This window comes from Chiloscyllium plagiosum, chromosome 43 (genome assembly GCF_004010195.1).
Source record: "Chiloscyllium plagiosum isolate BGI_BamShark_2017 chromosome 43, ASM401019v2, whole genome shotgun sequence".
In the NCBI taxonomy this organism is placed as follows: Eukaryota; Metazoa; Chordata; class Chondrichthyes; order Orectolobiformes; family Hemiscylliidae; genus Chiloscyllium; species Chiloscyllium plagiosum.
This window is the reverse complement of record NC_057752.1, coordinates 14,506,906-14,532,110: the sequence shown is the minus strand read 5'-3', so window position 1 is coordinate 14,532,110 and position 25,205 is coordinate 14,506,906. Positions and strand designations below refer to the sequence as shown.

Sequence of the window (25,205 nt, the reverse complement as noted above, 5' to 3'; positions counted from 1 at the left end):
CTGATTTTCTCTCTCTCTGGGCTCTTTGGGTTATCATTGATCAGAAACTGAACTGGACTCACCATATAAACACAGTGGCTACAAGAGCAGGCCAGAGGCTAGGAATTCTGCAGCGAGTAATTTCCCTCCTGTCTCCCCAAAGCCTGTCCATCATCTACAAGGCACAAGTCAGGAGTGTGATGGAATACTCCCCACTTGCCCTGGATGGGAGCAGCTCCAACAACACTCAAGAAGTTCAACACCATCCAGCACAAAGCAGCCCACTTGATTGGCACCACATCTGCAAACATCCACTCCCTCCACCGCCAACGCTCAGTAACAGCAGTGTGTACCATCTACAAGATGCACTGCAGAAATTCACCAAAGATCCTCAGACAGCGCCTTCCAAACACCACGACCACTTCCATCTCGAAGGACAAGATACGTGGGAACACCACCCCCTGCAAATTCCCCTCCAAGCCCCTCACCATCCTGACTTGGAACTATATTGCCATTCCTTCAGTGTCGCTGGGCCAAAATCCTGGAATTCCCTCCCTCAGGGCATTGTTGGTCAACCCAGAGCACATGGACCGCAGCGATTCAAGAAGGCAGCTCTTCCCCAACTTCTCAAGGGGGCAACTAGGGATGGGCAATAAATACTGGGCCCAGCCAGCGACACCCACATCTCATAAAATGAATAATTTTTTTTAAAAACTCCATCTATCATTTCCTCCCTCCCTCTCCCCCACCCCATTTTCAGCAATACAGACCAACCTTTTCCTAGCTCCAATAATTTCTGAAGAACAGTTCCTTGGCCCAAAACATTGTGTCACTCTCTGCAGATGAGAGCAGACTTGCTGAGTTTCTCCAGCTACTTTCTGTCTTTCTTTTCATTGCAATGAACTTGGGCTGGGGAATGGCAGAGAGCAGTTTGGCATACGTGGCACCCAGAACCCATAGGATGGAAATGAGCAATGGGAGGCCCCTTTCTGGAAAGAGAAACCTTCAATGCTCAGGAGCGAGCTGAGGCTTCAGGCCTATTTGGATCAGCCAACTGAAGCAACATTTGTCCACCTTCCTCCTGATTTGAGTGTGTTACTGCCTCACTCTGAGATAGCACATTGGACTTGGGTGGTACGGTGGCTCAGTAGTTAGCACTGCTGCCTCACAGCACCAGGGACCTGGGTTTGAATCCAACCTCAGGCAACAGTCTGTGTGGAGTTCGCACAATCTCCCTGTGTCTGTGTGGGTTTCCTTCAGGTGCTCTGGTTTCCTCCTACAAAGACGTGCAGGTTAGGGTGGATTGGCCATGCCAAGTTGCCTGTAGTGTCCAGGGATATGCAGACCGGGTGGGTTAGCCATGGGAAGTGCAGGGTTATGGGGTCAGGGGGTGTGGGATGCTCTTTCAGAGGGTCAGTGTGGACTTGATGGGTCCCACACTGTAGGGATTCTATGACTTACCCCAGAGAGATGATTATCACCTTGATTTTTGGAAGGGAGAGGGAACAGCTGGCAACAAATTCTCAGTGTTATAATCATGGCAGCTTCAGGTGGAACTTTGGAGTTTGTGCTCCCAGGGAAATGTGGTCAGGTTTCTCTTTTCGTTTGAAGTTCCCAGAGCAGTGTATCAGGGTAACTCTAAAGCAGCCCTGTGTCTCTGACACACTGGGCTGCTACAGAACTATCTGAAGTCATACAGGGTCATTTCTGTTGGGTTTTGTAGCTCAAAGGTGGGTACAGCAAACGAACTATCTCCCCTCTCCCCACTCTAGATTCACACACTGTAGAAAAGGCCCTTCGGTCCGTCATGTCTGCATTGACGTAACTACCACTAAAGGCATGCTCATCCCAATTTCCTGCATTTGTCCCATATCCTTCAACGTTATGATATTTCAAGTGCTCATCCAAATATTCTTACAAGGTTGTCAGGTTTCCAGCCTCCACTACCTTCCCAGGCCACTCATTTCAGAATCCCACTGCCCTCTGAGTGAAAAATGTTTTTCCCAAATCATCTCTGGACCTCCTGTCCCTTACCCTAAAACTATTCCCACTAGCGTTGGTCCCTCAACCAAGGGGAACAGCTGCTCTCTACTCATCCTGTCCATAATCTTGTACACCTTAATCATGTCCCCCCTCAGTCTTTTCTGCTTGAGAGAAAACAATCCAAGCTGTTGTAGTCTCTCTGTAGGTATATCCTGGTAAACCTATTCTGTACTCCCTCTTGTGCTATCACATCCTTCCTGTAGTGAGGTGACCAGAACTGGCTCACAGTACTCCAGCTGCGGCCTGACCAATGCTCTATCCACCCCCTTACCTTACCTCCTTGCTTTTATACTCTACGCTGTGACGGATGAAAGCAAGTGTCCCCTATATCTTCTTAACTATCCTATTCACTTGCTCTGGTGTCTTCAGGTATCTCTGGGTAATTACCCCCCTGTTCCTCTGAGCTACCCCATGCATTAGATACTCCCACAACTTGTTTCTTCTTCCAGTATTTCACCTCAGACTTGTCAGTGTTCATTACCACCTGGCGCTGCTCTGACCAACCCATCTATATTATCCTGTAACCTAAATCCATCTTGAACCACTCAACCAATCTTGGTGTCATCTGCAAATTACCTTAACATTCCCCTCCACATTTTAATCGACATCATCTCTGTACACAATAAGGGCCCCCAGTACTCATCTCAACCTGAGCGTGCTTATGTAGGGCCAGCTGAATGCAGGGGCCAGGGACCAGGCATAGGGAGTCTCAGGATGTCCCATGGTGGTTGACGATCCTGCAGGCAGCTCGCTGAACAGCTCTGTGGTGCGAGGTCCCAGCTACCAGCTCCGAAGCAATGCAGCCCCGGCAACCGACATCCTGTGGCACTGCTGCGACCACAATGTGCAAAGGATTGCTCCTGTTAGCCTCCCCTGGCTCAACCTCGTCCTTCCTTAACAAGAGGCCCGGGCAGAAAGCAACGTTTTGTTTTTCATTTCGTTGAATGCGAATGATGGAGAGCTTAGTCAGCAAATTGTACCAACGTCTCTCTCAGAACTGAGCTTCAATTCTTTTTGACAGAAAAAAAATTCCTCTTTCTCAACTTGAAGCTGCCAGTAAAAGTTTCACATCTAAACATCCGCTTTGACAGCTCTGTGACCACACTGTACACCAACCATCCCGTCAGCTCCTCAGCGCAAAACTAGTCAGTTTATTTCATTTATGAAAGACAAGTGATCTTTTAAATAGACTTTTACACCAGGATATGTCCTTTGCCAATGCGTATTCTGCAAATATCGTTCTGATCGATGCAACCAAGAGGTCATGTTACTCCAAGTGCCCTTTGAACTGAGTGTGGCAGCAAAACCTTCCAAAGAAACGGAAGGCGGGGGGGGGGGGGGAGCATCCGAGGAGCAGGAAAATCGACGTTTCAGGCAAAAGCCCTTCATCAGGAATGAGGCTGGGAGCAGTCCTGACTTTTGCCCGGGAAAAAAGAGACAGCTAAGGTAAAGATGCACACACCGTCGAAAGGCTCAAATCGTTTCTTTCGCCCCCTCATAAAATGGAAGGGAGGGAAAGAGAAAACGCAAAAGCTTTAAACAGAGCAATATGGAGGAAAAGGATTCGTTACCATTTCTTGTGCCCTCATGAACCTTTTCTGCACGTGCTTGGCAAACATTCCGGCCCCTCCAGGTTTACTTGGAGTCTCAGCCATTGCACCTTTGCGTTCCTTCACAATTGCCCGTCGCTTGTTCCTACTCTGTGTCAAGTCGACACCCCCAGCCTCACCGACAACTCTCAGCTTCTCTGCCTATGAGGAAGTGAGATCTTAGAAAAAGCCGTCATACTTTACATCCGCTTCTGATCTTAGATGATATTTTGTGAGGAGGAACCGAACTCTTTCAGTAGAGGAGCAGTCCCGAGCATTTTAAATCTGCCTTTGGCCAAGAGGTGTAAAAGTGTCTGGAACCGCAAAAAGAAAAGTACATTTTTATTCGTATTGAAAGGTGACACATTTTTTTAAACTCAGTACTTCATAGTCCACCTGAGTATACAACTTGTCTTGGACACGAATTCAGTTTCAGCTGGAGTATTCTGAGCTCCACACTTCCCGAAAAGCGCGAATGCTCAGAAGGGAAAGGTTCAAGGGTTGAGAAACTTCACGTTACAAAGACCGGTTTGAGAACTAGTTGGGAGAAACCGTTCCCATTCATTAAAGTGGTTCCCATTCATTAAGGGATCCAGAAGAAAGGGCATGGACTTAAACCCATTGAGTCGAAGAAGCAGTAGGGACATGAGGGAAAATCGTTGTGATGCAGTGAGTGGTTAGGGTCGAAAATGCATTGCTTGAGAAGCTCTTTAGTTGTGGTTTGATGTTCAAATCCGTGAGTTTGGATTGAAGCCAGATTTAGTCATAGAGATGTACAGCACAGAAACGGACCCTTCAATCCAACTCGTCCATGCTGATCAGATATCCCAACCCAATCTAGTCCCATTTGCCAGCACTTGGCCCATATCCCTCTAAATCCTTCCTATTCATATACACATCCAGATGCCTTTTAAATGTTGCAATTGTACCAGCCTCCACCACTTCCTCTGGCAGCTCATTCCACACACCCACCACGCTATAAGTGAAAAAGCTGCCCCTTAGGTCTCTTTTATATCTTTCCTCTCTCACCCTAAACCTATGCCCTCTAGTTCTGGACTCCCCCACCCCAGGGATTTGCTGAGGAACAGGTAAGATCAAGAACTCTCTTTGGGCTTGGGCTTCTTCATAACCCCTTTTGTTTTATATTAAGGCTCTGATCCTACTATCACATTATTGAAAGATTATTTCATCAATTTTATACTCTGTCTACTTCACAAGCTTCCCTGCGTGATTTTTGCTTTTCTTCTTCACTTCGTCCACACTGTGCTATTTACACCCAGTGAGCAGCAGCTCTGTAACACCATCACAAAGTTGCTCCAGGGTCCTAAAGCACTTGCATGGCACCCCTCCCCAGGCTTTATCCCACTCCCTTCCCTCAGCACAAACATTGACTGCCATCTTGAATCAGGTACCCAGATTGCCTCTTTTTTACAACATAGCACAATGTTTTACCTCTATTTTCCACTGCTCCCCAGGCCTCTGGTTTGACTCATCTGCATTGGTAGGTAGCTCAATAAAGTCTATAATTATGTGCAGGAACACTTACAGTAAAGCTAGAGAGCTTGCTAATTTTCTGGCTTCCATTAGATCAAATCGATCGAGCAATCTGACATTTCGATTTGATTTTCGATTGTCACGTACCTGAGTACAGTGAAAAGTTCTGTTTTGCAAGCAGTTCAGACAGCGCATAACAAACAGGGAAATATAGATCATAGAGTGCTTCAACAGAACAAAAAATGCAGGGTTACACTGCACAAGAGGTGCACAAAGCAAGATCAACATTAGATTTGAAATTAGAGAGGTCCATTCAGCAATCTAATAACAATAGGGAAGAAGCTATTCCTGAACCTGTTGGTACATGTATTTCAGCTTCTGTATCTTCAGCTTGACGGAAGAAGTTGGAGGAGAGTATTACCAGGCTGGGAGGGGTCATTAATGACGTTGGCTCCCTTCCCGAGGCAACAGGAAGTGTAGATGGAGTCAATGGATTGAAGGTTGGCTTTCATGATGATCTGGGCTGTGTTCACAACTCGCATACCCTAAATGGGTAGCACTTACTGAATAGTTTTGCATTGATATAACTGGAGGAATGTGTGAGGTCAATGGACTGTTTCTTCTCTGACATTAGCGTCTGGATTGGGTGTTAATTCTCTGAAGAGAAAGAGTGGAGCTGTTCATCTATAGGTGGTTGTTCTTCATATAAAGAAACTTGGCTTGGAGCAGAATTGACCAGGTTTTCACAGTTCTGCTCCCCCCACAAATACACAGGTCGAGTTGGGAAGGATTCAGGTTGATATGTTCTTTAGGCTAGCACATCTTCAAAACGTTCCTACAATTTTCTCTTTGCTGATCTGGAGTTTTACACCTACACCTGATGCTCTAACACTTGATATTTGCGTAGGATTTTGTGTTGAAGCTGTCACACAGAGTCTATTTTTCAAATGGTCTGTTGAGATGTAAGTAGGTTTATTTGAAATCACAGGCTTTCGGAGTGCAGCCCCTTCGTCAGGTGCAATGAACTGGTGTCTTGTCACTTCCAACTTTGTCCACCCCAGTCCAACACCGGCAGCTCCATATTGAGATTTAAGTAGTCAACACTCTCTGCAGGACAAAACAAAGAACTGTGGATGCTGGAGACGTGAAACTGAAAACAGAAACTGTTGGCGAAACTCAGCAGGTCTGGCAGCATCTGTGGGAAGAAAACAGAGTTTTGAATCCAGTGAATCTTCATCAGAACTCCCTCACTGAGATTGTCGGAGGACCCATCTCTCTCTCCCCTGCTTCTCCAGCTATGCCCCTCACTCACTGAGATTGTTGGAGGACCTGTCTCCCTCTCCCCTACTTCTCCAGCTACACCCTCACACACTGAGATTGTTGGAGGGCCAGTCTCACTCCCTTGGTCCTCCAGTTCTACCTCTCACTCACTGAGATTGTTGGGGGACCAGTCTCTCTCCCCTGGTCCTCCAGTTCTACCTCTCACTCACTGAGAATGTTGGAGGACCAGTTCTCTATCCCTGGTCCTCCAGCTCCACCCCTTACTCTCTCAGATTGTTGGACAAACTGTCTCTCCCCTTGGCCAAAAACAGAAATTGCTGGTGAAACTCAGCAGGTCTGGCAGCATCAGTGGCGAGCAAACTAAGTTAATGTTTTGAGTCCAGTGATTCTTCATCAGAGCTCTCTGTAGAATGCTGTTCTACAGGACATGAAATAAAAGAGATAGCAGCATCGTGGATACAAAACTGGCTGAGTGGTAAGAAACAGAGAGGAATGTTAATGGATATTTTTCAGGCTGCAGGAAGATATATGGTGGAGTTTCCCAGGGACCTTTGCTTTCCCTGATATATATTAATGATCTGGATCTTGGCGAGCAGGGACAATTCCAAAGTTTGCAGATGACACTAAACTTTGAAGAATTGTGAGGAGGCAAGCTGAAACTCCAGAAGGACGTTGACAAGTTATTGGAGTGGGCTGACAGTGGCAGTTAGAGTGTGGGATGATGCACTTTGTCGGGAAGAACATCGAAAGACAGTATCAAATAGGGGGCACAATTCTAAAGGAGGTGCAGAAACAGAGGGAGCTGGGAGTAGATGTGTCCAGATCATTGAAGGTGGCAGGACAAGGGGCGCGAGAGCAGTGAATAAAACACACAGTGCCCTCAGCTTTATTCATAGGGGCACAAAGTACAAGAGCAGGGAGGTGATGTTGACCTTCTACAAGACACCTGTTCGACCTCAGCTGGGGTATCGTGCACAGTTCTGGGCACCTCACTTTCGGAAGGATGTGAACACACTGGAGCGAAGAGATTTAAAAGAATGGTTGCAGGAAAGAGAGACTTCAGCGATGAGGATAGATTGAAGAGGTTGGGACTGTTCTCCCTGGAGGGAGGAAGACTGAGAAGGAGATCTGTTCCCCCCCATGAAAGGAAGAAGAACAAGACGACAGAGATTCAAAGTGATTTGCAAGAGAAACAAGGGTGATGTGGGAGGAAAACTCTTCAACTCAGCAAGTAGTCAGGATCTGGAATGCTCTGCCTGGAAATGTGGTGGAGGAAGTTTCAATTGAGGCATTTAAAAGGGTAATGGATGGTTATTTGGATAAAAACAACATGCAAGTACACAGGGAAAAGACAGGAAATTGGCACGAGGTCACGATGCTTATTTAATGAGCTGGTTCAAGTGCTATGGGCTGAATGGCCTCCTTCTACACCATGGGAGAAAGTGAGGACTGCTGGATATCAGAGTCGAGAGAGTGGCGCTGGAAAAGCACAGCAGGTCAGGCAGCATCCGAGGAACAGGAGAGTCGGCGTTTCGGGCATAAGCCCTTCATCAGGAATGAGGCTTGTGGGCCAAGGGGGCTGAGGGATAAATGGGAGGCGACTGGGGCTGGTAGGGTTCAAGGTAGCTGGGAATTAGATTTAGATGACTTACGGTGTGGAAACAGGCCCTTCGGCCCAACAAGTCCACACCGACCCGTCGAAGAGCAACCCACCCAGACCCATTCCCCTACATTTACCCCTTCACCTAACACAACGGGCAATTTACCATGACCAATTCACCTAACCTGCATATCTTTGGACTGTGGGAGGAAACCGGAGCACCCGGAGGAAACCCATGCAGACACGGGGGGAATGTGCAAATTCCACACAGAGAGTCGCCTGAGGTGGGAATTGAACCCAGGTCTCTGGCACTGTAAGGCACCAGTGCTAACCACTGTGCCACCATTGATGAAGGTGGGGGAGAAGGTGATAGGTTGGAGAGGAGGGTGGAGTGGATAGATGGGAAGGAAGATGAACAGGTAAGACAGTTCAAGAAGGCGGTGTCGAGTTGGAGGCTTGGGACTGGATAAGGTGGGGGGAGGGGAAATGAGGAAACTAGTGAAATCCACATCGATCCCGCGTGGTTGGAGGGTCCCAAGGAGGGAGATGAGGCGTCTTCCCTCCAGGCGTCGATGTAAGGCGTCCAATTGCCAAACCCTTACCACCTGACCTTATCCCAGTCCCAAGCCTCCAACTCGATACTGCCCTCCTGACCTGTCCATCCCCTTTCCCATCTATCCACTCCACCCTCCTCTCCAACCTATCACCTTCTCCCCCACCTTCATCAACGGTGGCACAGTGGTTAGCACTGGTGCCTTACAGTGCCAGAGACCTGGGTTCAATTCCCACCTCAGGCGACTCTCTGTGTGGAATTTGCACATTCCCCCCGTGTCTGCATGGGTTTCCTCCGGGTGCTCCGGTTTCCTCCCACAGTCCAAAGATATGCAGGTTAGGTGAATTGGTCATGGTAAATTGCCCGTTGTGTTAGGTGAAGGGGTAAATGTAGGGGAATGGGTCTGGGTGGGTTGCTCTTCGACGGGTCGGTGTGGACTTGTTGGGCCGAAGGGCCTGTTTCCACACCGTAAGTCATCTAAATCTAATTCCCAGCTACCTTGAGCCCTACCAGCCCCAGTCGCCTCCCATTTATCCCTCAGCCCCCTTGGCCCACAAGCCTCATTCCTGATGAAGGGCTTGTGCCCGAAACGTTGATTCTCCCTGGATGCTGCCTGACCGGCTGTGCTTTTCCTCCTACACCGCAATTCTGTGAAACAGAACTTTGTTTTGTGTGTAATACTTCTAGACAATTTTCGACTCACTGCTATTTGGAAAAAGAAACAATAAAACAAGTGCTGGAGTAACTCAGATGGTTTAGCAGCATCTGTGGAGAGAAGAATGGAGTTAACAGTTTGAGTCCAACTGCAGTTTTGCAGAGTGGATTTTGAACTGCCCATTTTAGAGTTCCATTGTCTTTATTGAAACAGCTCAGTAACTGATTTATAAGACCATAGGACGTAGGAGCAAACATTAGGCCATTCAGCCCATTGATTCTGCTCCACCATTCAATCGTGGCTGATGAGTTTCTCACCCACATTCTCCCTTGCTCCCCTTGATACTCAAGAACCTATCAATCTCAGTCTTAAATCTACTCAATGACCCAGCCTCCACAGCCTTCTGTGGCAATGAATTCCATAGATTCACCGCTCTCTGGTTGAAGAAGTTTCTCCTTATCTCCATTCTAAAAGATCTTCCCTTTACCAATTGAAACATCTTCCCAACATCTTCACGAGAGACCATGATGATGAACTCACAAATGACCTCTTGTCCTAAGTTGCATGGTTCAAATAGTGCATACATGTGATTAATAAAGTGACCTACACACCATTCTGAAAGTTGTTTTCTGCTGTCAAAGTGTGATCCTGCCAGTGTCTTATTTGTTCCTGAAGTGAAATATTGATCCAAAGTTGCTTGGCAGTTGTCAAATATAATTGGCTTCTCATTGAACTGATGCCTGTGTAAGACATGGTCTGATGTCCTTCCCATTCAGTAGAGAACATGTTCTACATTTGATTTGGTGTCCAATCCTGAAGCTGTTTGAAATCTTTGGGATCATACTTTCCACATTTTCCAATTTACTGATCTAAAAAATTGAGGCGAGAGACTGAATTGTTCTGGTGGGAAGATTAGTATTAGCAAATTTTGATGCCTTGGTTGGTTGATTGTTAATAGACACCTGAGATCATTAGTTGTTGTTTTGATCTGAATGACCATTGTTAGGATTTTGATCTCTCCGTCCTATCCTCATTTCTTGTGTTGTTGTACTCTTCGTTGATTAAATTTGTTGTTGTAAAGATTGTTACAGCAATACTAAAACAGAAAGCTGTTAAAGATTCAACTATTTTAAGTGCTGTTTATAAAGTTAGAACAATAGAAGCAGCCTAGGTGAAGTCAGACTCACTCAGAACCAGGGTTTTAGGTAATTGGGGTGTTATTTCAGTTCGGATTAAATATTATATCCTTTATTGTCTCGTGTACTCAAGTATAGGAGTACAGTAAAAAGTTTACAATGTTGCATCTTGTGGTGTGTCTTAGGTACAAAGTACCTAGGTACAAAAAAGAGGAATAAAAAAGAAAAGAAGTTGCATTACCTTACAGTGATTCATAGTACAAGTTAGAAATAAGATAGTTAAAAGGATAAACATTGCGGCCTGGTCAACATTACATTGCAGTAGCTCAGCAGAGGGCCTGCCACATGTGATCAGACCGGCCTCACATGCTGCTGACTGCCTGTGCCAGACCCCGTCCACCAACCATCCCTACTCTGCTTCAGCTGTCAGTCACTCCTGGCCTCCAGCCCGCTCCACTCCAGCTCTCAGCTGTTCCAAGGTAAGTTTTCTTATCAGAAAAAAAATTTTTAAATCTCAGTTGTTGGGGGGGTGGGGGTGGGGGGGTCTGAAGCTGGTTGTGGAAACTGTGACATCTTTCTCTCTCTCTCTCTCAACCATCAGAGTTCCTATTGCAGGGTGCTAAGGATTTTGGAATACTGTGCGCAGTTCTGGTCTCCATACTACAGGATGGATGTTGTGAAACTTGAAAGGGTTCAGGAAAGATTTACAAGGATGTTGCTAGGGTTGGAGGATTTGAGCTATAGGGAGAGGATGAACAGGCTGAGGCTGTTTTCCCTGGAGCATCGGAGGCTGAGGGGTGACCTTATAGAGATTTATAAAATTATGAGGGGCATGGATAGGATAAATAGAAAAAGTCTTTTCCCTGGGGCTGGGGGAGTCCAGAACTAGAGGGCATAGGTTCAGGGTGAGAGGGGAAAGATATAAAGAGACCTAAGGGGCAATGTTTTCACACAGAGGGTGGTGCGTGTGTGGAATGAGCTGCCAGAGGAAGTCGTGGAGGCTAGTAAAATTGCAACATTTAAGAGGCATTTGGATGGGCATATGAATAAGAAGAATTGAGAGGGATATGTGTCAAATGCTGGCAGGTGGGATGAGATTGGGTTGGGATATCTGGTCGGTATGGACGAGTTGGACCGAAGGGTCTTTTTCCATGCTGTACATCTCTATGACTCTATCTGTCATATCAGGAGTGTGTTTTTCCAGGCAATGCCTCTTGACATTTCTGTTTTGCTGCAGTTGGGTGGAAGCAGAGAACTCACCCCATCTCATTTGCTTCAGCTTCATCTGGAATGTCCAAACGGGAAACATCTGGGTGCCCAATGATGGCAGAGTGGTGGGTGGCGTGACAGTTCCAGAGGGCTGGCAGACGCTCGCCTAATCACAGGCCCAGCGTCAGCAGCAGCGACACTGTCAGTGCATTCCTGCCGCTTACAAATAAAACTGAATGTTGTCAAGCTAAGAGAACCAGCACTGAACTTAGAATTCCTTCAAGCCATTCAGCCCATCGAGTTTGCACCGACCCTCCAAAGAGCATCCCACCCACACCCACCCCCTTATCCCCATGACCACCGTCGCTAACTCATCCAACCTTCACATCCCTAGAGACTATGGGTATTTAGTATGGCCAATCCACCCTATCTTTGGAATGTGGGAGGAAACCAGAGCACCCGGAGGAAACCCACGCAGACATGGGGAGAACTTGCAAATTCCACACACACAGTTGCCCAAGGGTGGGATCGAACCCGGGTCCCTGGCGCTGTGAGGCAGCAGTGCTAACCACTGATTGGAAGTCAGAACTCCTGTAGCCCTGCATCCCTCTGAGATCTCCACACTCCATCGATTCTGGCCTCTTGTCTGCCACTGGTTTTCATCGCTCCACCACTGGGGATGGTGTCTTTGAGCTACTAAGACCCTAAGTTCTGGACCTCCCTCTCTAAACCTCTGTGCCTCGAACTCTGACCTTGGAGTGCAGGTTCATAGTCCCTTGAAAGCAGAGTCGCAGGTAGATAGGATAGTGAAGAAGGCGTTTGATATGCTTTCATTTATTGGTCAGTGGAGTATTGTATGGGAGTTGGGAGGTCATGTTGCGGCTGTACAGGACATTGGAGAGACCACTTTTGGAATAATGCATTCAGTTCTAGTCTCCCTGCTATAGGAAGGATGGTGTTAAACTTGAGAAGGTTCAGAAATGATTCAGAAAGGAGGTTGCCAGGGTTGGGGGTTTGAGCTATCGGGAGAGGCTGAATATGCTGGAGCTGTTTCCCCTTGAGCGTCAGAGGCTGAGGGGTGACCTTATAGAGGTTTATAAAATCACGAGGGGCATGGATAGGGTAAATCGACAATGTCTTTTCCCTGGGATGGGGGAGTCCAGAACTGAAGGGCTTAGGATTAGGGTGAAAGGGGAAAGATTTAAAAAGGATCTAAGGGGCAACTTTTACACGCAGAGGGTAGTGTGTGTATGGAATGAGCTGTCAGAGGAAATGGTGGAGTCTGGTACAATTATAACAATTAAAAGACGCCTGGATGGGTATATGAATGGGAAGAGTTTTGAGGGACATGGGTCAAGTGCTGGCAAATGGGACTCGATGAATTTAGGATATCTGGTCGGCATGGACGAGCTGGACCGAAGGGTCTGTTTCCGTGCTGTACAGCTCTATGACTCTATAACTCTCACTCTGTGCTGACATTGCTCCTTCAGAAGGAGCTCCTAGGGAAAGCTCTCACTGACATCCTGGTGAATCTCCTCTGCATCTCCCTCCAGTACAATCATATCCTTCCTATAGTGTGGGGACCAGAACCTCACACTGTACTCCAGCTGTTCTATACAGCTCCATTATAACCTCCCTGCTCTTCTAATCGAGACAGTGTCTGATAAAAGCAATGGGAGAGAATTAATCTCCACTCACAAAGGCAAGGTTTGGTCAGGGATATTCAGCACGGTTTTATGACAGGGAGTCATGCCAAAAAAATGTGATTGTATTTTTCGAGGAGGTGACCAGATGTGTTGGTGAGAGTAATTTATATGGATTTCAACAAAGTCTTTGACAAGGTCCCACACTGGACACTAATAAAGAAGTTAAAAGCTCTTGGGATCCAGGGTAACTTGGCAAATTGGCTCCAAAATTGGCTTACTGATCAGAGATAGGGAGGCTGATGGTGTGACTGGAGTCCAGTGTGTCATGACATACCACAGGGTCTTATTGTATCCTTATTGTTCATGATATGTATAAACGATATAGATGAGAATGTGTGGGGAGGGGGGAGATGATAAGTAAGTTTGGCCAGGTGGTTAATAGTGAGGAAGAAGGTGTTAGGTTACAAGAGGATAAAGACTGATTGGTCAGATGAGCAGATCAGTGGCAGATGGAATTTAACCCTGAAAAAGTGACGTGATGCACTTTGGAAGAAGTAAACCAGACAAGGGAGTACTCAATGAATGTCAGGACACAAGGACACTGAGAGGAACCGAGGGATTTTAGGGTGCTGGTCCACAGATTCCTGAAGGTGGCAGTACAGGTTAATAGGAGGGTTAAGAAGGCATCCAGGATGCTTGCTTTTATCAGTCGTGGTTTAGATGATAAGGACAGGGAGGTGATGTGGGAGCTGTACAGGACTCTGGTCAGGCCCCACCTGGAGGACTGTGTGCAGTTCTGGTCCCCACACTATAGGAAGGATGGGATAGCACTTGATGGGGGTGCAGAGGAGATTCACCAGGATGTTGCCTGGGATGGAGCAGTTTAGTGATGACGAGAGACTGGACAAGCTTGGGTTGTTTTCTATAGAGTTGAAAAGGCTGAGGGGACCTGCTTGAAGTGGATAAGATGATGAGGAACATGGGCAGGGTGGATAGGAAGCAGCTGTTCCTCTTAGTCGAAGGGTCAATAGTTAGGGCATCATTTTAAATTGAAAGCAAGGAGGTTTAGAGTGGATTTGAGGAAAACTCCTTTCACCCAGAGGGTGGTAGGAGTCTGGAAGGCACTGCCTGGGAGGGTAGTTGAGAGGGTAAACCTCACAAACTTTAAAAAGTACTTGGATGAGAACCTGAAGTGTCAAGGCTATGGGGCCTAGTGGGGGAAAGCGGGATTAGTGCAGATAGATCAATGCCAACTCGATGAGCTGAAGGGCATTCTCTGTACTGTCTGATTCTATGACACTGTCTGTGCGCCCAGATCAGAGCTGATTTGCGACTTATCCCTTCATGCCTTTGAATATCAGTCTCAGTTAACAATTGATCTCACATCCGTTGCCATTTCTACAAGCGATTTCCAGACTGTATAACTAAGGGGACAGCCCAAAAGAGTCATTCCAAAGGGACTGGAGTTCGAGGGTCAGATTTAGTCAGATTTTGGATACAGTGTTAGGATTCGAGGCAGAGGGAAGGATAGATTCAGCCAAGCAGATGCTGTGTAGATCCACTGGAATGTGCCCGGTCCAATGTTCTAGGTCACGCTCCTGCATGAGACAGGAGCAGCTCACAGCATCATTTCATCTGCATTCAAATCATCCGTCCTCATGATCAAAAACAAATTCCTACGTTCGTTTCTTCAGGAAGTGAAGTACTTTGAGGAAGAAGCTGTTGCTTACAATAACTCCTGTCTATTTTTGATCCGAAAAAGGAAGACCAAATTAATTTGTGATCACAAGGGAACATTTCAGTAAGTTACTCGTGCAGCTAATTTTAGAGACAGTTTCTGTGCTGAGCTGAGCATCTGCAACCGATTCCTTTTCCACATCGGTCCCCACTCCTAACTGTCTTTAGAAAACTGTGTGTACTCGCAGTGTGGTAGCTGGGAAGGTTAGTCACTCCCAATGATCTTGAGCTGCATTATCGGCAGAGCAGAGCGCTGTCACTCACTTAGCGACACTTGCGCATTGGTCAACTCCCAATTCCGTGCATTGAGCAGACAAGCAGCCCAGACTGGAAGGAGAGCTCTGCTGTTTCTAAAGTGTGTGAAACTGAGGTGCCATATGCTCCCTTGAAGGCTGGGGGAGATGGATTACCGATTGACAAGGGAATCAAGAGGGGAGTGAACTATGTAGAGTCATAGAGATGTACAGCATGGAAACAGACCCTTCAGTCCAATCTGTCCATGTCGACCAGATATCCCAACCCAATCCAGTCCCATTTGCCAGCATTTGGCCCATCTCCCCCTAAACCCTTCCTATTCATGTACCCACCCAGATGCCTTTTAAGTGCTGTAGTTGTACCAGCCTCCACCATTTCCTCTGGCAGCTCATTCCATACACGCACCACTCTCTGTGTGAAAAAGTTGCCCTTTAGGTCCCTTTTAAATCTTTCCCTTCTCACCTTAAACCTGTGCTCTTTAGTTCTGGACTCCCCCACCCCAGCGAAAAGACTTTGTCTAATGGCTTTTGTGTTGCACCTACAATAGTCAGTGCAGTATAGGGGCATCCACAGTGTTGTGAGGGAAGAATAATTTGCTTCAGTCTTCGCGGTGATTGCCTGTAGTGATCAGCTAGGCAGACCTCACAGAATATGAGTTCCCTGTTTGGGGCTGTTAATCTGGTGCAATCAGGGAGCCTTAGGCTGGGAGGGAGCTGGGTCAGTGTCAATGACTCTCTGTGTGTAAATAAAGGGTGACTAGTTGACAGGATAACGGCACCTAGAGAGTCATTTTACCAGCAGAAAGAATTTCTCCCAAAAACTCTCACGGAACAATTTGTGATCTTGAGCAGCTTGATCGAATCTCCTGTTCTTCCACTCCAAATGTAACAAGCCAAGCTTCACTAGTCTGTCTTCTGTCAGCTACCCCCAAGCCAATACCATTTCCTATAGGCATCTTCCCATCGCCTGCCTGCTCAGTTTTGTTAACAGTCTCTTTTTAAGCACGCTTGTCAAACAACAACAAGAGTACCGTTGCCAAAGGGGCTTCTGATGTGTCCTGCATACTTTGAACTTTGGCCCGCGACCAATTGGACTTATTGAAGGCTGCGTGAGATGGATCTCTGATGATGTCGATGGTTATGGAGTCAAACAGAAAGTGGAGATCGGCCACGACCTTCTTAAGCCTGAAGGGCTGAATGGCCTCCTCCTGCTTCGAAATGCAATGCTCCAATGAGCTTTTCAAACAGGTGGTGGCATCTGGTCAGAATTGCTCTCCTTTGATGAAGACGTCGTGTGTTGGGAAGGAATGAATAAATCGGTGACTTCCAGAAGCAATTTTGACAACCTCAGCTTACCGTCAAACACTTCACAGCGCAGGAATGAGATTTGGAGTGAAGTCATGCTTGAAATCTAGGTAAACAGTCAATATCCCAGAACAGGAATGTGACCATCTCCCAGCAGACCATCAGTTTCACTGAGATCATGAGGGTAGGTCATGTCCCACAACACTGGAGCTAAGTCATTGCTCGAACACAGCGTACCACAAGGTACATGACGAGGTCTGCAGCATTACAAACCGACCATTCACCTGAAAGTAGGCTCCCTCCCACAGAGCGGCAGTCCCTCAGGACTGACCCTCCAACAGTGCAGCACTCCCTCAGTACTGACCCTCCAACAGTGCAGCACTCCCTCAGCACTGACCCTCCAACAGTGCGGCACTCCCTCAGCACTGTTTTGAAACTTCAGTTTGAATTTTTGTGCTGCATTGTCTGGAGTTGGATCCATTCCCATGACCTTCTACCTCTTCAGTGGCACGGGGTCATGGCTCACAAGCACATTTTGTCGCTTTCCTTTGTTTTCATGGCATCTCTTATCTGCAGATCTAACCAGCCATCGCTTGCCCCTGAGCTCAGATTGAAGATGGTATCTCTGTTGGGACTGACGTACAGCATTTCTTTCTGCTGCGGCCACTTCTGAGCACAGGAAATGTGGGCTTTGTCATTTAACCATTTCCCTGCCAAGGGGTTGGACAGTTTCCCTCTCCCTCCCCTCCCGTGCTGCTCTCCATCTTGTTTACACTGTAACCTTCTTTGGCTTCCCTTTTACTGAAAGACAACTGCTTTATTGGAATTCACTCTTGATTCCACTCAGTGGAACGGTGGTCAGAGGTCGGCCACAGAACAAGTGTAAAATGTTGTACGTACTCAGCAGGGTCAGCTTGCAGCTTTGGGAACTCAGATCACTGGCACTATCTTGTTTCAGTGTGCACATCCCAGTTATCAACACTGCAATTTGTATTACTGAACCACTGGAGCAAGAGGGAAAAGGCACCAAGACATACATAGAGAGAGTGACACACGTACAGGCACTGTCTCTCTCTCTCTCTCTCACTCACACACACACACACACACACATCAAGGCCTGCAGCCCACTCTGTGCATTTTTGTCTTTGCTCACTCTTTAAAAGAGCATTCCAATTGGTTCCCCCTCCTAGCATATACCTCATGACCCCATCAAGATCAAAGTTCATCTCCAGTCGCCTTTTCAACATTCACAGTTGGCTCAGAGGTCGGCACTGCTGCCTCACGGCACCAGGGTCCTGGGCGACTGTCTGTGTGGAGTTTGCACCTTCTCCCCATGCCTGCTTGGGCTTCCTGTGGGTGCTCCAGTTTCCTCCCATGATCCCAAGGTGTGCAAGTTATGGTGGATTGGCCATGGGAATTTGCCTCGTCATGTTCAAGGTTGTTGAGCAGTTTAGGTGGATTAGCCATGGGCAATGCTGGTTTACAGGGCCTGGGTGGGGGGGTTGGTGTGGATTTGATGGGCCAAATGGACAGCTTCCACTCTCCAGGTAGTGCGTTTGGTACCTTAACAACTGTGTGTAGGAAAAACAAACTTCTGATTTCCCTCCTGGTCGTTTTCCTAATTAGTTTTGATTGGAATCACACAGATAAATGGAAAGTCACCATGGTCCGACGGGACAATGGGAACGGCGCTCTCACTGGGGAGAGATGACTGGAGATGGTTTAACCTGAGGGTCACCACGCCTCAGGTGAGGGGAGAGGTTGAGAAGGAACGTGTTTCCATGGTAACCTCAAATTGTCATTCTGCATTGCAAACCAGACATCCAACCAACTTAGCTAACCAAACCCCCCACCCCCCCCACCACAGGCTACAAACATAGATATACGCCCCTTATCACTAAACTGACATAATTATATGCACACAAACGTGGATGTACACACTCCAGTAAAGGCAAAGAAGGCCGTGATGTGTACAGGCCTCAGAGCCTGGGTCAGGATATGGGGGAGAAAATAAATCAGGAAACGGAAAAGGCAAGTAAGAAAGGCATGGTTATAATAATCATGGGGGGCTTCAATGTGCTAGTGGACTGGGAAAATCAGGTTGCTAGCAGATCTTACGAAAAGCTTGTGATAGAGCCCACGAGGGAACAGACAATTCTGGATTTGGTGAGGTGTAATGAGGCAGACTTGATTAGGGAGCTTAAGGTGAAGGAACTCCTAGAGGACAGTGACCATAATACGATAGAATTCTCTCTGCAGTTTGAGAGAGAGAAGCTGGAATCAGATGTAATGGGAGTACAGAGACAGTAGGGAGGAGCTGAATTGGAAGGGCAGCCGAGCAGGGAAGACAGTGGAGCAGCAATGATAGGGGATTCTGGGGTAATTCGGGAGAGTCAGCAGAAATTCATCCCAAGGAAGAAGAAACAGACTAAGGGGAGGATGAGGCAGCCGTGCCTGACGAGGGAAGTCAGGGGCAACATAAAAGCAAAAGAAAAACGCATACAGTGTGGTGAAGATTAGTGGGAAGCCAGAGGATTGGGAAGACTTTAAAAACCAGCAGAGAATAACTAAAAAAAACAGCAATAAGGGGGAAGAAGATGAAATTTAAGAGTAAGCTAGCTCATAATATAACGGAAGATTGCAAGAGTATTTTTCGATATCTAAAGGGTAAGAGAGAGGCAAGAGTGGATGTTGGACCCCTGGAGAATGAGGCTGGAGACGTAGCACTGGGGAACAAAGAGGAACTGAACAGGAATTTTGTATCAGGTTACACAGTGGGAGACACCAGCAGCATACCAGAGCTTCAAGAGAGTCAGGGGACGGAGGTGGGTGCAGTGGCCATCATTAAGGAGAAGGTGCTGGGGAGGCTGAAGGTGGATAAATCACTCAGACCTGATGGACTACATCCCAGAGTTCTGAAGGAGAGAGCTGAGGAGATTGTGGAGGCATTGGTGGTGATCGTCCAAGAATCACTGGGGTCAGGGAGGGTCCCAGAGGACTGGAAAATGGCTAATGTAACACCCCTGTTTTCCCTAAGGTGGGGGAATTTCAAGGCTGGGAGTACATTTTTAAGCTGAGAAGAGAGAGCTTTAAAACAGACAGAAGAGGCATTTGTTTTTACACAGGCGGTGGTTCACATGTGCCAGAGAGTGGGGAATCTATGGAGTTCACAGCCACAGAAGGCTGTGGGGCCGGGTCATTGAGTAGATTTAAGACAGAGATAGATAGGTTCTTGATTACCAAAGGGATCAAGGGTTACGGGGAGAAAGCAGGAGAATGGGGTTGAAAAACTTATCAGCCATGATTGAATGGCAGAGCAGACACGATGGGCCGAATGGCCTAATTTCTACTCCTATGTCTTATGGTCTTTAAGTTATACATTAACGATTTGGGCAAAAGAACCTGAGGGCATTGTTGCTCAGTTTGAAGATGACACAAGGGTAGGTGAAGGGACGGAGTGTTGAGGAAGTGGGGAGGCTGCAGAAGGACTTGGACAGGCTAGGGGAGTGGGCACAGAAGTGGCAGATGGAATACAATGTGGGAAAGGGTGAGGTTAGGCACTTGGTGGGAAGAATAGACAATTTTCTAAATGGGGAAAGTCTTCAGAAATCTGAAGCACAAAGAGATTTGGGAGTCCTATTTCAGGATTTCCTTCAGGTTAAAATGCAAGTTCAATTGGAGGTTGGGAAGGCAAATGTAATGACAGCATTCATTTCACGAGGGCTAGGATACAAGAGCAGAGATGTACTGCTGAGGCTGTATAAGGCTCCTGTCAGACCATATTTGGAATATTGTGAGCAGTATTGGGGCCCTGTATCTAAGGAAGGATGTGCTGGCCTTGGAGGGGGTTTACAAGAATGAGCCTGGGGATGAGGGGCTTGTCATATGAGGAGGGGTTGGGGACTCTGGGTCTGTACTCGATGGGGTTTGGAATGATGAAGGGGGGGGATCTGATTGAAACTTACAGAATACTGAGAGACCTGGATAGAATAGACATGGAGAAGATGATTCCTCTCGGAGGAGAGAGTAGGACCCGAGGGCACCGTCTCAGAGTGAAGGGACAACCCTTAAGAACAGAGATAAGGAGGAATTTCTTCAGCCAAAGGGTGGGGAATCTGTGGGACCCATTGCTGCAGAGAGCTGTGGAGGCCAAGTCAGGGAGTATATTTAAGCCTGAGATAGATAGATTCTTCATTGGTAAGGGGATCAAGGGCGATGGGGAGAAGGCAGAGAAATGGGGGTTGAGAAATACATCAGCCATGATCAAATGGTGGAGCAGACTTGATGGGCCGAATGGTGTAATTGGGCTCCTATGTCTCACAGTCTTAACAAAGTGCAATGTGATTAACTCACTGTGTCACTGGGGTCAGGAGGAGCTGTCACCTGCTCTTGAATCATTGGAATCATTCAAAACCTTTCCAACATGAGATATTTGCACTCAGATTACCGATCAGCTTTGATGATTAGATTAGATTCCCTACAGTATGGAGACAGGCCTTTCAGCCCAACAAGTCCACACCGACCCTCCGAAGAGTAACCCACCTAGACCCATTCCCCTATATTTACCCCTGACTAATGTACATAACACTCTGGGCAATTTAACATGGTCAATTAACCAGACCTGCACATCTTTGGACTGTGGAAGGAAACCAGAGCACCTGGAGGAAACCTGCGCAAACATGCGGCAAATGTGCAAACTCCACACAGACAGTCACCTGAGGCGGGAATCAAACCCTGGTCCCTGGTGCTGCGAGGCAGCAGTGCTAACCACTGAGCCACCGTGCCGCCCGCAGATCCAGTAGATCACTGAGATGATCAACAGCTTGGCTATAGGGGGCTGCAACCAGGCTGGAAGAAACTAGGGAACAAGGGATCTGAATTTGAGACAGGGCCCCAGAGATTTACTTTTTGCAGCAGTTGGAAGAATCGGAGGGTGAAGTTTTCAGCGAAGTGGCCTGAATGCCAATGAAGGAAATGAGGCAGATCTTTAGACAATAGACAATAGGTGCAGGAGTAGGCCATTCTGCCCTTCGAGCCTGCACCACCATTCATTATGATCATGGCTGATCATCCTTAATCAGTATCCTGTTCCTGCCTTATTTCCATAACCCTTGATTCCACCATCCTTGAGAGCTCTATCCAACTCTTTCTTAAATGAATCCAGAGACTGGGCCTCCACTGCCCTCTGGGGCAGAGCATTCCACACAGCCACCACTCTCTGGGTGAAGAAGTTTCTCCTCATCTCTGTCCTAAATGGTCTACCCCGTATTTTTAAGCTGTGTCCTCTGGTTCGGGACTCACCCATCAGCGGAAACATGTTTCCTGCCTCCAGAGTATCCAATTTTTTAATAATCTTATGTCTCAATCAGATCCCCTCTCAGACTTTTAAACTCAAAAGGTATACAAGCCCAGTCGCTCCAGTCTTTCAGCGTAAGGTAGTCCCGCCATTCCAGGAATTGACCTCGTGATCCTACGCTGCACTCCCTCAATAGCCAGAATGTCTTTCCTCAAATTTGGAGACCAGAACTGCACACAGTACTCCAGGTGTGGTCTCACCAGGGCCCTGTACAGCTGCAGAAGAACCTCTTTGCTTCTATACTCAAACCCTCTTGTTATGAAGGCCAGCATAACATCTTTGTGCGGTTTCAGGTGGCTGAGAAATAGAGGAAGAGTCTGTGTTGTTGGGGGGTGGGGTGGTCAGGAAGTCAGTGATTCTCTGGTTCTGCCTGGCTGGATGGAAGTACATCCACCCACCTTTGCTAAACAGTGACTCCCCACACTGGGATCTTGTCCTTGGCCGACGGATTGCTCCTGCACGTCCACCACCACGATGTTCTCTCTCCCCCATTCTCTCTCTCACCCCAACTCTCCTCCTCTCTCTCATACATCTGCCTTCCCCATCTATGCACATTTGTTAGGCCACTTTTTGAATACTGTGTTCAATTCTGGTCGCGCTGCTCGGTTCAAAACAGCTTCAACAAAGCCTGTCTAATTCAGGCAAAGTTAATGAAGATGGTGCTTTGCTTTGGAGCTTTTGCAAAAGGCATTTGGTCAAGACCTTGGAGTGCAGGTTCATCGTTCCTTGAAAGTGGAGTTGCAGGTAGATAGGATAGTAATGAAGGTGTTTGGAATGCTTTCCTGTATTGGTCAGAGCATTGAGTATAAGAGTTGGGAGGTCAAGTTGCACCTGTACAGGACATTGGATAGGCCACTTTTGGAGTATTATGTGCAATTCTGGTCTCCCTGCTATAGGAAGGGTGTTATGAAACTTGAACATGTTCAGAAAAGATTTACAAAGATGTTTCCAGGGTTGGAGGATTTGAGCTATAGGGAGAGGCTGAAAACACTGGGGCTGTTTTCCCTGGAACATCAGAGGTTAAGGGGTAACCTTATAGAGGTTTCTAAAATCATGAGAGGCATGGATAGGATAAGTAGACAAGGTCTTTTCCCCAGGGTAGGGGAGTGCAGAACTAGAGGGCATAGGTTTAGGGTGAGAATAGAAAGATTTAAAAGGGACCTAAGGGACAACTTTTTCATGCAGAGGGTGGTACGTGTCAAGGCATCTGGTTGGGTATATGAATAGGAAGGGTTTAGAGGGATATGGGCCAAGTGCTGGCAAATGGGACTAGATTAATTTAGGATATCTGGTTGGCATGGACAAATTGGACTGAAGGGTCTGTTTCCGTGCTGTACATCCCTATGACTATCTTTTCTCCTCAGATTGTCTGCCTGGCCCTCCGATAGACAGCTGTCAATTGTGTGAGGTGGGTGGATTTGCGTTAACTGAGGTTACCCGGCTCATTGATAGATACGTGTCATTGGCCGACGTATACCTCTCAGGAAGATTCCCCAACTCCATAAGCCAGCACCAGGCTCCACCTCAACCATCAGGCCCAAACAGCCTGGGGGCATGTTGCTGAGCAACAACATTCCTGCAGCCTCATGACTGGGGAATGTAGGGTCAGGTTACGGGGGCCCGTTCATTACAATCGAAGCAATGTGTATGTGCGTACACATAATCCAGGGATGGGATGGGCCAGAGGACACTCTAACCTGGCAACAGCAACAACTTTTTACTGGCAATCACAGGCCAGATTATAGAGCCTGATGAAGTCAAATTGTTTCAGGCGATCTTCCTCGTGCTTTGTAGATGCAAAAGTGCTGTTGAATGGCAATTCTGTCAAATGTATAAATTGCTTTGTCTAATTACAAGCTGCATTAATTGTCTGCAGTTCTCTCAGCAGTACTCATGCTGCACTTGACCATTGGACTTTCACAACAGCCAATGATAGTTTTGTGGTCACCAGTAAAGTGACTTTGAGTCATACAGCACAGAAACACACATGGAACATAGAACATTACAGCACAGTACAGGCCCTTCGGCCCTTGCTGTTGCACCAACCTGTGGAACCAATCTGAAGCCCATCTATTCTATACTATTCCATTTTCATCCATATATCTATCCAATGACTATTTAAATGCCCTGAAAGTTGGCAAGTCTACTACTGTTGCAGGCAGTGTATTCCATACCCCGACTACTCTCTGAGTAAAGAAACTACCTCTGACATCTATCCTATATCTATCACCCCTCAATTTAAAGCTATGTCTCCTTGTGCTAGCCATCACCATCCGAGGAAAAAAGCTCTCACTGTCCATCCTATCTAACCCTCTGATTATCTTATATGTCTCAATTAAGTCACCTCTCAACCTCCTCTCTCGTGAAAACAGCCTTAAGTCCCTCAGCCTTTCCTCATAAGACCTTCCCTCCATACCAGGTAACATCCAAGATCCTCTGAACCCTTTCCAAAGCTTCTACATCCTCCCTCTAATGCAGTGACCAGAACTGTATCCAATACTGCAAATGCAGCCGCACCAGAGTTTTGTACAGCTGCAGCGTGACCTCATGGTTCTGAAACTCAATCCCTCTACCAATAAAAGCTAACACAATGTATGCCTTCTTAACAACTCAATCAACCTGGGTGGCAACTTTCAGGGATCTATGTACATGGACACTGAGATCTCTCTGCTCATCTGCACTGTCAAGAATCTTGCCATTAGCCCAGTACTCTGTATTCCTGTTGCTCCTTCCAAAGTGAATCACCTCACACTTTTCCACATTAACCTCCATTTGCCACCTCTCGGCCCAGCTCTGCAGCTTATCTATGTCCCTCTGTAATCTGCAACATCCTTCAGCACTGTCCACAACTCCACCGACTTTAGTGTCATCCGCAAATTTACTCACCCAACCTTCTATGACTTCATTCAGGTCATTTATAAAAATGTCAAACAGCGGTCCAACTTGTCCAGGCCAACCAAGTTTCCTGAACTGAACCAGTCCCATTTGCCAGCATTTGTCCCATATTCCTCTAAACCTTTCCTGTCCATGTACCCCTCCCAAAGCCTTTTAAACATTTTCACTGTACCTGCATCTACCACTTTTTCTGGCAGCTCATTCTATACACACACCACCCTCTGCATGAAAAAGTTGCCACTCGGGTTCCTTTTATATCTTCCCCCTCTCACCTTAAACCTATGCCCTCCAGTTTTGGATTCCCCTACCCTTGGAAAAAGACCTTGTCTATTTACCCCATCCATGCCCCTCATGATTTTATAAACCTCTATAAGGTCACCCCTCAGCCTCCTACACACCAGGGAATACGTATCCCCAGCCTTTTCAGCCTCTCCCTATTACTCAAACCCTCTGGTCCAGGCAACATCCTTGTA

General features: G+C 47.1%; 1 protein-coding gene across 1 annotated transcript in view; it reads right to left on the bottom strand.

Annotated features, from left to right (window-relative positions):
- Nucleotides 1–3,806, bottom strand: part of LOC122543269 (bridging integrator 2-like) — an 81,230-nt gene extending 77,424 nt beyond the window's left edge. The window contains exon 1 of the mRNA XM_043681748.1: nucleotides 3,594–3,806. Coding sequence (XP_043537683.1) covers nucleotides 3,594–3,677 — 84 coding nt within the window. The 5' untranslated portion in view covers nucleotides 3,678–3,806. The remainder of the gene's footprint in view (nucleotides 1–3,593) is intronic.
- Between the last annotated feature and the right edge of the window lie 21,399 nt (nucleotides 3,807–25,205).